This window comes from Hippoglossus hippoglossus, chromosome 4 (genome assembly GCF_009819705.1).
Source record: "Hippoglossus hippoglossus isolate fHipHip1 chromosome 4, fHipHip1.pri, whole genome shotgun sequence".
In the NCBI taxonomy this organism is placed as follows: domain Eukaryota; kingdom Metazoa; phylum Chordata; class Actinopteri; order Pleuronectiformes; family Pleuronectidae; genus Hippoglossus; species Hippoglossus hippoglossus.
In genome coordinates, this window is record NC_047154.1 from 12,073,132 (window position 1) to 12,086,447 (window position 13,316).

A 13,316-nucleotide genomic window follows, 5' to 3' on the forward strand; every position below is an offset into this window, starting at 1 on the left:
ACACATTATATTGTTGAATTGTATCAATATTTTAAATAATGTATTCTATTTGGAGTCCCAAAATTATCAAACAATTACTTAATACCCTAAATGTTCATTAAACATGAAATGTAGGTGTTGAATTCTAGCTCCTCTTGTAACAGGATGTAAGAAAAACGTAATTCCATGATGATAATCTGTCCAAATCTACTCAGTAATTACTCTCAACAGCTCACTTTTTCAAGCCTAAACACTTTGCACAAACTTTCCACTTTGCACTTTTTTTCAAACCGGATCTCTCTGCTTAAACCGGATCTCTCTGCTTAAAGAGTGGAGGAACATCCTGTACCGCAGAAAGTAAGTAATCTGGATCAAGCATTGATCTTCTGTCCTCCTTGTATGTTCATGCTCTAGCCACTAGATGGCCCCCACGGAGTACAAGCATAAGCTCTCAGAGACAGACACAGACACACGCACACGCACACGCACACACACACACACACACACACACACACACAGATTCCAGCCTCTCAGACGTGCAGACTGTCTGCGGGCCACAGCATCAGGGGCTCCTCTATTGTGAAGATTAGTAGAGAGGTGAAATGTCAAAATATAAAAATACAATGGTACATTACAACGATAAGTAGGATCCTGACTTGATTCACTTATCACAACAGTAACAGCATTAATGTTGACTCGTAAAGTGTGAAAACACCGAGTAGGAATGCCAAGCAGAAAAGGAATATGTATATAGGAGTATACTGGAGTGTCGAAAATAATTATAATAAAGTCACGTTTTTTTTCAAAAATAATACAGATTATAAACTTTAAACACATAGAACTTTCCCTTACAATGTTACAAAGTGCTCCATCGGACAGATAAAATGAGAATGAGAAATTGAAAATTAACATCTGTCTATTTATCTGTCTATCTATCTATCCATCTATCTATTTGAGAAATATGCATCCCATAAAGTGACCTTAAAAGTATGAAAGTTTGACCTTTTAACCTGCACTTCACTTCCTGAACATTATCATTAGTTTCTAATGGAGAGAGAGAGAGAAAGAGAGAGAGAGAAAACTCCTTCCATGTGCGTCTCTGTAACTCTACCATTCAGTGCGGATGGGAGGAGAGAGAGTGAGCGAGAGAGAGAGACAGTGGGACGGAGAGAGAGAGAGAGGTAACCTGCACCTGCACATGGAGGAAGTCTCTCTCTCACTCTCCATCCCTCCTTCCCGTTCACTCCTAATAGGATAATTGATAGATAATCTAAACAGTCGATAATTGTGGACTCAGCGAGGTCGAAGTGAACCAATCATCAAAGGAGAAACTTTGATGATTGCTCTTCTCTGCGAGTCGGAGCAGAAAGTTGCAGCAGGACTCTGAGAGCATTCAGGAGATGCTCGGATGAGAAGAAGTGCGAGTTAAAAACCTAAAACACTTCTCTACCTTCACTTCAGGATCACAGTTTACAGGTAAGAGCTTCATGCTTTTATTTTGAAAATATTAAATTGTCTTTTAGTTAACTTTGATCAGAATCCTAATTTCTTCTGTTGGCATGTGGTGGTGGATTTACCATCGCTATTTAAGTCACTAGGATTTGATTATATAATTGTATCAATCAGCTTTATAGGAGAACCTAGATTTAAATATACTTTTTTTTAAACTGATACATTTCACTGAGATATTTCATTTTCAACATTTCTTTTCCTAACCTAAGCTTTGGTCTGTTTAAAATACTGTCAAAACACTTACGAACAAAACGTAATAAGTCTAAGTGAATAATCTTAGTCTGATGATTTTAAAATGATCTATTTAAATGAACTGTGATTTTCAAAAATATTTTAAAGATGAAAATTCGCCTTTGGATGAGGCTTCCTCCATATTTCATTTCTATTTGCTGGTTGTAAAAAAGTGTGTTAATGGCAGGAGGTCCCGTCAGTGCAGGTATGGATCAGAAGGCGGTGTGTGCGGGATGTCACCGCATCATCACAGACAGGTTCCTGCTCAGAGTCACCGACGGCCTCTGGCACGAGGGCTGCGTGCGGTGCTCGGCGTGCGGGGACGCGCTCAACAACTCCTGCTTTCTGCGGGACCGCAAACTTTACTGCAAGCGGGACTATGCTGAGTGAGTACAACTCCTCCACTGCTGCGTGTCTGGTTCCTGATGTTACAGCTGAAATAATAAAACACTCAAACACACACATATAACTTTATTCCCCCTGATTGGTCAGTAGTTGGGCTGTTGAAAGGTTTAGCTAAAAATTAATTTTTAGACGTATATGGAGACAACAAATGACAAATAACCCCAAAATTAACAAAGTACAATTTGGGATGGTGGGGGTATGTTTAGAGACCTGGTCACTGGCCTGAATCCCTAAAACAACCCATGGCAGAGCATGCAGAGCAGAAACTTCATATCATTTCAACATAAACATCATTTCTGTTATGTGTCTAATCTAAGTTGTAAATTCAGACTAAGATTAAACGTGCAGGACTAAATGAAAACAAACAAAAAAACACTCCAGAATGTAAGAATACATAAGATATAGACACATATTACTTTTTTAAAGTTTGTATGATGGTGTAATGAGTCAGGATGAAAAGAGATTTTCCAGATCGCTCTTAACTGGTTTTACACCGAATGTGATTTCCCCCCTCAAATGTTCAATTTAATGCAATTCAATTTAGGTTAAAATATTTAAATGTTCTTTTCATTGAATTAAGTTAAAAATCTTTTTTAATAAATGATTTAATAACCTGGAGATGTCAGAGTAAAGTGCAGTATATATTCATTTATTTATCATAATTGTTTTGTTAAATATATTTCAATTAAAATATATGTATACAACATGCTAAATATTTTGAAATCAACTGCATTCCTTTTTTTTATATATATTTTTGTCGTGTAGTCCATGTGTATATGTCGAAGTAAGGGTTTGCTCATGGGTTGCAAACTGCAAGTGGCGCAATTATGCTTTCTCCTGTAGAAAAGACCTTGATGTTGTTGGCCTATAGTCCAGAACATAGATGAAATTATACAATTTTTAAGATTTTTTAAATTTTGGTTTTCATTGTTATGTTTTAAAAAAAATGTTGGCCCCTTGACAGAAAGTGATCATCTGATATTGAGGCAATTTTCTCAACAGAACCCTTGTCCACGTCTGACCTTGACTAAGAATGTGTGTGTGTGTTTCTGTGTGTGTCCGTGTGTGTGTGTGAGCAAGAGAAAGAGAGAGAGAGAGTTGGGAAACAAGTAATCTCTTCAACTTAATGTAAGCCTATGTATTCCTGCTTGGTGTTCTTCTGTACAAATCGGTAGATTTTGTCGATCATGGCAAAATAAATGCATTATATAGTGTGTGTGTGTTGTAGTTGTGTATCAGTCTGTGAGTGTATAAGGTGTAAGTTGACGTCCAGGGAACTTGGCACAGAGCGCTCAGAACAAGGTGACTGTAGGAGGAAGGGATGGCGAGGGAGCTGGAATGTGAGACCACTATTGCATACTGTATTCACACACACACACACACACACACACACACACACACACACACACACACACACACACACACACACACACACACACACAAAACAACATGGTCACACCTCCACACACACACACACACACAACACACATACACATACAGCACACGACCAGGGGTAGAGCTCAACTGACACGTTGTCAAAATGTGTTAAAATTTCGAGGCCCGCTGGCGTGGCAACTGCAAGCTGGGGACAACATATGGTCTCGTAGACGAAGCAGCCCCCCCACCCCACCCCCACCAAAAACTCCCAGCATCACCCGTCGCCCGACTCCCTCACATCACCTAATCCCCCCATTCTTCTTCCTCCAAAAACATGCTCTCACCTAAACAAGAGCCAAGACCAAAACTGTACAAGCCGAACGGCGGCAGCTCCCATTATTTCGGGAACAATTTAGCGATGGTGGTTGTGCCAAAGCTTCAGGGATGCAATGAGAAACGTTACAGAACACTCACTGGTGCAACATACGCCCCGCCATCGTGTTCTTAGTCACTTAAAGTCACAGTGCTGTGGTGTTAGGAGCGCATGGGCCTTCTCAAGTGCAGCATTTGTCTGCGGAACAGTTCAAACGTGCCCTTATATCAACATTTTAACAGGGTTTAAAAGGAAATTTATGAAGCATTCATGAATTACCAGATGATTCCAAGTGTTTATAGTGTGATCAGTGGAGATAATAGGACTTGGCCAGAGCAGGACGGAGAGGTAATTAGGAGAGTATAACCATATGTCAGAAGGTCTGGTGCATCCCTACAAGAGGGACGGTGAGGATAGTGCAAACTTCTTTTTTGCGGGACAGTGCGCTCCATGAGCCCTGGCGCTATGTTCCGTGGCATCTGGAAAGCTCCGCTCGCAGCAGCCCCTGTGTCGAGCGACGGGACGATGCCCGGCCAACCATGAGATATCTGAACTGACCAATTAGCAGGAGGCCTGGTGCCAGAGCTTCCACCTCCGAGTTCTCCCACCTCCCTGTCAGGGACTGTGGCCCCCCTGGACAGCATGAGAGCACCTCCTCTGTCCATGATGAGTGGTTTTAAACTGTGACAGTGGGAATGATTGTTCCGTACTGGGACAACCACACTGTATCTTCTGAGTCCTGCTTTGTTTTTCCTCTTTGCTCATGTGGTAAATCAGCGTCAGTCACATCATCAAGTCGATCGAAGCCAAAGACAAAAACTTACACGATTTGCTTCACTGCAAATTCTTCTGTTTGCTTGAATCAACTATATAACTAGTAACAAACAGTAACAACATTATTATTGAATCTTACGATTAATGTGTGCATTGCTGCCAAATAATCATGCAGAGGGTTTATATTAAAAATGATCTTATTCAGAACATTTAGATTGTATCAAGTATGATTAACAATATCAAATAAACAACATCACCACCCAAAAAAAGAAAAGAAAATGAAAATTCACATTTCGTTGACAACAAAAATAATTAAAAGAAATTAAAATTAAAGAAAAAGTGTGTGATGTAATAACAAATGGGACTTTGCTCTCTGAAACTGTTTTTGTTTGTATGGTTTAGTCTTTTTCGACACATAGTCTTCAATGGATCCATGTTCATTAGATATCGGATCATTTATTAGCAACTCCGCAAATATGGTGCCTGTTAAACAAAACCACTATAAGATTCAATAATGTTGTCATTCGGTACAGGGGTATTAATGGAAACAGGTTGTAAGTGCAGGGTAGTCCTGTTCTTTTGACTGTAATTTTAGATGCTGTGTATCAATTACTGAATCAAGAAAACTTTAAAATATAACAATATGGAAAATGTAATTTGGAGGAACTGAGTAAATTATTTCCTTGATAACATCAGAATGTTTTTTAAAATCTTAATTAGATTAATAATTCACTCTTCATCAATTATATACATGGTCAACGCAACTCGGATTAACCCACAGTCCAACTGATACTGTTTATGTCATGAGCAGGATGAAGCTTTCAGAATCTCATTAAACCGCACTGGTGATATTCATGGGTTTGGTTTGAAGTGCTTTATCACTGGCATCTCAGAAAATAACTTTTCTAAATGTGGTAACTCGTTCATATCTTTTAATGTTTGAATGATTTGATTTTCTATTTTCCATTATTAGTAAATTGCTAAATCTATCCATTAATATAACTTTTTTCATTATTCCTTATTTCAAATAATGGCATTTTGATTCTGTCATGATGTAGTGATTACAGTCCGTCAGTTCTTCTCCCCTGACGTCACTGTATTGTACGTTTAAATGGTTTGTCAGCCTGACCTGTAGCAGCCCACAGGACATTATACACTCAGCCTGTAATCTAATGACGCGTTATGCAAATTCCTGTCTGACAATGTGATGTTTAGGGTTGGTTAGATTTTCAGTAGGTTTAGATTCGGCTCCGCGGTTCAGTGGACAGGTTCAGATCAGAGCTGTGACTGACGGTGCACTTGACCCGCAGATCTGTATCTGATACACAGCCTCTGTTGGGGTGTATGCGGGTTCAGCAAAGGATCCAGGTTAACCTGATCCAGAAACAGGATCTGTCTCCCTGCTTGTCCGGCAGACCAGCAGTGTATGTTTGCCCGACTACGAAAGGTCAGCACTGAAGTCAAGACAGGAACAATGAGGGAGGAGGTGTGTGTGTGTGTGTGTGTGTGTGTGTGTGTGTGTGTGTGTGTGTGTGTGTGTGTGTGTGTGTGTGTGTGTGTGTGTGTGTGTGTGTGTGTGTGTGTGGATGTACTCGTTTTTGTTACTTCTTTGGGACTTTTTCCATTATTAACATTGATCTTGTCAGGAACAGTACACCTCATGGGGACCAAAGCCTGGTCCTAATGAAGCAAAACATCATTTGTAAGGTCCTGGTTAAAGTTAGAGCTCAGATGGGAATTGTGCTTAAATTAAGATTAGAGAGATGTTTTTTGTTGGGCTGTCCACGATGAATGGAAGTCAATGCAAAGTCCTACTAAGGATTGCTGCCCAAAAAACAATGTGTGTGTGTGTGTTTGTTTGTGTGCTCCAGGTATTACTCATGTTGCGGGGACCTGAATCTGTTTACACAGTCCCGTTATGGGGACCCGTCTAACAAAGAGCAAGTCTTTATAATGCAAATCATTTTAAAGTGAAGACATGTTTTCAGTTTAGGTTTGGGTTTAGGTTTGGGTTTAGGTTTGGGTTTGGGTTAGGCAATTAACAGCTATGTTTAAGGTTACATTAAGTCTCCAGGGAATCAATGTAAGTCAATGCAATGTCCTCTGAAGTCATTAAAACATGACAGTGTGTGTGTGTGTGTGTGTGTGTGTGTGTGTGTGTGTGTGTGTGTGTGTGTGTGTGTGTACGTCTGCTGAACACTTAACATGCTGCACATCTACTCTGAGTCGACTTCCCCGTGCTGTGTCAGTGTGGAGGAGTCCAGGATTCTGCTGACTTATTGTGCTGTAATGATCTTGTCACTAATTGCCATGTCTAAATCCAGCGTGACTGAGTGTTCCCGCTCTCCTGGCGGGGCCCCCGGGTCAATCACGTCAGCGGAAACTCTGAAATATTAAACACCTTGAGCTGCTCCATAAGCATCGGAGGAATTCTACCTTTGCATTAACAACGCTTTAGAGTAGTGGGGATAATGAGATAAACTGGACGAGGCGTATAATGGAAAAGCAATTCTCGAAACATGAACAATCTCACAACATTAAGGCCCATATGTTCTTCATCGCTGACATCCAGCATCAGCATCATATTTAGACATTAAAGCAGGTGTGGCACTTTGCTGTATCATAGAGTGTTTTCTTCCTTTGAACATACTTCATTGCATCGTCTGTTGCCGCAGGAATGCACATACCACAGACGGTATGTTGGCCATATTAAAGTGCATACCATTGAGGCCGTGGGGCAGAAGACTCGGATGGGTCAAGCAGCCCGACTGACCCTCCTGAGCTTCTGGGAATGGGGGCTTTACCGTTTCCTTAGCGACCCCACAGCAACAGTAAGAGGTCCCAGAAATGTTTGGCTTTAGGATGTTGTTCCTCCACGGCTTCTGACAGGGACATCTCAACCTGGGTGTTTGCTTTATGTTTAGTCTGTTTATTCTAGTGTTGGTTTCTTGTAAATATTGTTTTGTATTTACATTTAAGAAACCTCAGCAAACCCCTTTTGCTTTTTCTGTATATATTTATACTTTATACTATAATTATTCTTTGAATTTACTTTGTAACATTTTTAACAGCAACTTTTTTCTTAGAATTATCCCTCTGAGATGTGAGTAACAGGCCAAGACAATAGACAAAGACAACAATGAAATAACTGGTTAAAGTTTCTGTAAAAATAAATAGTGTAACTGCAGGATGTTTTTCATTATGGTTGTGTTTGATCATATCTGAAGTGGAACAAACAGTGGCCATTATCCTATGATTCCTAATGGGCCAATCTGACTTTTTAAGCTTTAAGCACTAACCAGCTCCAAGCTCCCTATTCTTATGTGAAAGCTAAAAAAAAAAAAGCTGTCACTTTCTCATGCGTCTGTGCTGACTGCTCTGGTGACCCAGTCAGGGCTGGAGACAAATGCCAAATCCAGAATGATGACGCATCATCCTGCATGACAGACGCAAAATGCCGAGGTGCCAGCCAGCGGACAATGGTCCTGCTGCTCAGGGGCTGGCTCTGTCTTTGTCCTGCCCTGGTTAAGCAGACTTAGGGATAATTCTGCAGATAATTCTTGGGCCCGGCGGCTCAGCCTCTCCCACCGGGAGACCTGGTTCCCCCCCTCTGCCTGGAGCCATGGCCTGCCGAGAGCCTTTCTCCTGCCTCCCCAGGAGCGCAGCCTCGGACATGGCAGCCGGAGCCACGGCAACAGTCTCTGGGGCTATAAGCCCACCAGTGCCGGTTGCCAGGTGCTAAGATGCACACCCGCCATGCTTAGGGTATGTGTCTGAGTGGCCTGGGCCTGAGGAGGAGGAGGAGAGGGGAGAAGTCAGACTGGCAGTTGTTTTGAGTGACACTTCGACTCAGCAACATTCCTCAAGTCAACCAAGCATTTTGTTTGTCTCATGGAGCCTCTTCTTACTGAGGTGCTCCTCAAGTGTCTCAGCTTTACCACATCTAAACAAAAGCATTACCCTCTGTTATTGACTGAACTCTCACAGTTCCTCTCTATTTCCCCCCCTTGCTACTCCCACACCCTCCTCTTCCTCTCCAGTCTGTTTGCGGTGCGTTGTGGGGGCTGCTCCGAGGCCGTGTCTCCTACAGAGCTGGTGATGCGTGCAGGGGCCGCTGTGTTCCACCTGCGCTGCTTCACCTGCAGCGCTTGTTCCTGCCGCCTGCAGACCGGAGACCGCTGTGTCCTCAGGGAGGGACAGCTACTGTGTGCCAGAGAGGACTACCACCAGTGTCTGGCCAGTCCCACCTCCTCTGACACAGGTACACGCTCTGTATGTTTACAGTGTGTTTGTTTGTTCATGTACAAATCACTGGTTCACAGATTCAGTATACGCAATACTGAGTAGGCAAAGGGTTAGTGTTGTTGTTATATGACTGTTGGATAAATAACCCATTAAAAGTAACATAAAAATTATATAAATGAAGCATATAGAATCTAGAAATACCCATTAATGATTTTTTAACGTGAGTTGTTCCTGTAACTCAGCCAGACAAAAAACATTTTAAGTGACAGAACTCCTTTACTCTTGATATGTATAACTAATGGTGTTTTCCATCTACTTATTAAGAATGCAATGAGTTGTTGATTCTAGATTTTTGAAGGGTATTCTGGGAAATGTAGGAAACCACAAACTAAAGCAGAGGTGGTGCAAATCAAAGGAAAGAGTGCAATTAAGGAATGAATCATCTCAGATTGAGAACAGTTTTGTGTGTGTATCTGTGAATAAACATCTTCTCGATCATGTGTGCCCACTACAGGTAAAAGTGATGATGATGAAGAAGATGAGGAGGAGGAGGAGGAGGAGGAGGAGGAGGAGAAAGTTACCGGCAGACGAATCAGATCAGAAGACCTGGAAAGTAAACGTCCAAAAAGACCTCGCACTATTTTGACCACCCAACAAAGACGAACCTTTAAAGCCTCCTTCGAGGTCTCGTCCAAGCCCTGCAGAAAGGTAGTGTGTGTTTTTTTTGCATCAGAGATTTTTCACTTTTGTTCGTGAACAAGAGTAGACAACAACACCTGATCCATGAACGTTGGTGGAAGGATCTGGTGTGGGTCAGAAAATAACCTCTTAAAAAGGTTTAATGGATCTTCATTAAAAAAAATCTGACACATTAAGGGAACTGATATCTGTGAGAGTGAAAATTTGGTGCAGCTTGATTGAATGTAAGGGGACTGCTGGGCCTTGGCAAAGGTATACATTTGACATTTTATTTAATAAGTATGGAACCTTTTTTTGAAAGTTAACAGGATGTGTCTTTTAAAAAATAATTAACAGAAATAACATAAGTAAAAAATTTTAAATGATGAGGTGCACTCATTTTATTTGCAAGTAACAGCAGTAGATCAACTTCACAACGTGGACAGAAAAACAATGGAATCTGTTATTTGGCTTTTCTGCAAGAACTGAAAAAACATTTCCTCTGAGCATAAATAGAGACGTTATTCACGTGTGGCACATTTTCTTTCTATATATATATCAAATGCTATCGGTACTATACTGTAATAGTATATATACTACATATGTATATATACATTGCCAAAATTCTCATAAATCCGACTAAGTAAAGTAGAGATTGTAGAGATATATTTTAAAGGTTAAACAATCAAATAGTTTTCCCTTCCTCCTTGTTTGAGGTGGACTGTTGAAGTGATACTGATTTTTTAACCTTCAAATGTCCTCCTCTTTCTTTCTGTTTTCATATTTTTTCATTCACCTTTTCTTTCTTTGTCCTTCCCCCTGAATCTTAATCCAAGGTAAGGGAGACCTTGGCAGCAGAGACTGGCCTGAGCGTCCGGGTTGTGCAGGTCTGGTTCCAGAACCAAAGAGCCAAGGTAATACACAATGTATTAATACACACACACACACACACACACACACACACACACACACACACACACACACACACACACACACACACACACACACACACACACACTAATAAAAGGACTCTTTCTGCACTGTATTTGTATGCCAGGGTGGAAATCAGCCTGGTTATCTCTACATACAGGAAACCGATGACATCTCACTGTGAGATGGCTGTAGATTAAACCTCATATTTCCTCACAAAGTGGGCTCATGTGTGGTTTGACTCCTCCACTGAAAGATGTCCTTTACCTTGATGTTAATACTTTGCAAGTGCGTGAACACGCTCGTATGGCTGGGTGGCAGAGGGACTTTGCACTAAGAGGCTGATTTTACCTGTGTGTGCAGCCTCACTGTAATGTCTGGTGATGCATGTTTCTAGATGAAGAAATTGGCGAGGAGACAGCAGCAGCAACAGGAGCAGCAGCAGACTCAGGAACAGCACGAGCACCCGTCACACCATACAGGTATTATACTGCAGAAAACTGCTTTAATACCCATGAGTTAGTCATGATCAGTGTGTGTTAAGAGGAAATTGCATCAGATGTACCCCTTCCTTTTGGGTCATAAGAAATAGCCGATTATAAAGGCAGGAGATGTTGATGTACCAGCTTTAAAATGTGTCTGAAAGAGACATGTGTGCATATGAATGTCACAAAAGTTCATCCACAGACCTAATAATCAGTGACAACATCATAACATGTCCATCACACTGGCACAAAAGCTCAGCAAATGTCAAAAACATGTTGCATGTTGAGATATGTGTCTGCTGTGTCCCACAGCGCCCCCCTGTGGTGGTTTGCCCTCTGAGCTGGAGCGCCTGGGCTCCTCTTATTCCCACAGTCAGCAGCAGCAGAAACAGCAGCAGCAGCAGCAGATGGGGTTCACCACACTGGAGCAGCAGGACTATGACATGGACCCCTTCAGACAGGGCCTGACCCCACCTCAGATGCCCGGGGATCACATGCACCCCTACGGTAAAGAGCTCAGCGCCGCACCACCATGATGTGGAGTTAGTGAGGTGGATGCTCACACGGTTGAGTCTCTGTGATTAGTGAGGCAAGAGACATGATTCCATAGCATTGATATTGGAAACATGAAACCTGAAGGTAATTCATGAAATTGTTATTTTAAAACACAAAATACACAATATTCTATTTATTATAATAGGACATTTATTTTTGTATATATGGATCCCAGTTAACTTCAGCATTGTAGCAATGTTTCCTGTGGTACTGCTTTTTTCCTCATGCTGCAGAATAACTTTTTCAGGTGTAATGTAAATTATGGTTGATATTTAGGAAAGATTTGTCCAGATATATATTTTAAATATAATATTGCTCTAACTGCTCAAACAGCAAACATTTCTAAAATGTAATGTTTTCTTTTCACAAATTGGAATTTGCAGATATTTCTGTTTGCTGACACTTCAACTTCAAAATATATTCCAGTTGTTCAAAATTCATTTTAAGGGTAACCATACACTAGGAATGTAAAAATATAATAAAATCAAATGTAATATACTTTGATACAACAACACCACAAAAAACAAAACTTTACAAAGATTCTACATTTATTGAGTCTGAGTCAGTTATCACTCTTGTCTTAAAAGTGAATGCCTTCAGTAGAGTGCATACAAAGGCCCAACGTTCCCGTCATATTCTATCAAGCTGCACCAAATTGCACACATAGATATCAGTAGCCTTAATCTTTCTGATTGTTTTATTAAGATCCATGAATTATTCCCTGGGAAAACTGGGGAAATGTCTTTTTAAAAAGCCCTCATCCCACAATGATGAAGAAAATTAAAAAGAAATTCCTGGATCCGTCTCCTGATCTGCAGCCACATAAAAACAGTTTTTGGTTCTTCCCTGACCCTAAACCACACCCCTTCACCAAGTGTCATGGTAATCCGCTTAGTAGTTTGTGTGTAATGCTGCTCATTATCAGACAAACCAATGAAAACACAACTTCAGTCTCCAAAATCACCACATCCTAAATTGCCCACGATGCACTCATGCTCTGATTAGAGACCCCACCCACCATCTGCTGCCTCCTAATTGTCCACTTCTTTTAAATCCCACATCTCCAGTTCGCTGGCATCACCGGGGTTATTTTTTTGAACTACTCCCTCCACATCCAGAGAAGACTTTAAAGCTAATTTATGATCTGGTTATAAACGAGTTACTGACTGAGCAATGATGTCGTCTTTTTTTTTTTTTTTAGGCTTCAAGGGCCTGTACGGTGAAATGGACAGAGAGCCTCTTTGTCATATGGCTGACAGGGACTGCCTCTCCCTGGGCGGCTCCTCTCTTCTTACTCCTATTGACTGTCTCTACTCCATGCAGGACTCGTACTTCACCTCCTGAGAGGGAAGACTGGCCTCAGTAATCTGGTCTCGTCATCCATTTCTCCGGACAATGCACAAGGTGACTGTGGAAGTTGGTGTAAAAATATCACCCAAGGAATGTGGCTACACTGTGATAGCATTCAATGGAGTGTCAATCTGTCGCAGTTCAATCATTTCAGGATACACACACACACACGCGCGCGCGCACACACACACGCGCGCACACACACGCGCGCGCACACACACACACACACACACACACACACACACACACACACACACACACACACACACACACACACACACACACACACACAAAGGCAGGTAGGTGCAATAAAGGTACTTCAATAAATAATTGGAACTGGTGTACAAGCAGATGGGCAAGGAATCCAAAACAGGAACAAGAATCCAAAAGAAGGTTGCCCAATCCAAAAATAGGAACACAGA

At 41.4% G+C, this 13,316-nt stretch overlaps 1 protein-coding gene across 2 annotated transcripts; it reads left to right on the forward strand.

Annotated features, from left to right (window-relative positions):
• The first annotated feature begins 1,155 nt into the window (after positions 1-1,155).
• lmx1a (LIM homeobox transcription factor 1, alpha) lies at positions 1,156-13,316 on the forward strand. 2 transcript variants are annotated; one of them, XM_034582670.1, is made up of 8 exons: positions 1,156-1,455; positions 1,923-2,108; positions 8,692-8,912; positions 9,411-9,604; positions 10,411-10,488; positions 10,902-10,986; positions 11,302-11,496; positions 12,746-13,316. In XM_034582670.1, the coding sequence occupies exons 2-8, from the start codon at positions 1,930-1,932 to the stop codon at positions 12,886-12,888; spliced, it is 1,095 nt and encodes a 364-aa protein (XP_034438561.1). In that variant the 5' UTR covers positions 1,156-1,455; positions 1,923-1,929; the 3' UTR covers positions 12,889-13,316. The 2 variants fall into 2 exon arrangements, with proteins under 2 accessions (XP_034438561.1, XP_034438560.1); XM_034582669.1 differs by having other exon boundaries at positions 1,928-2,108.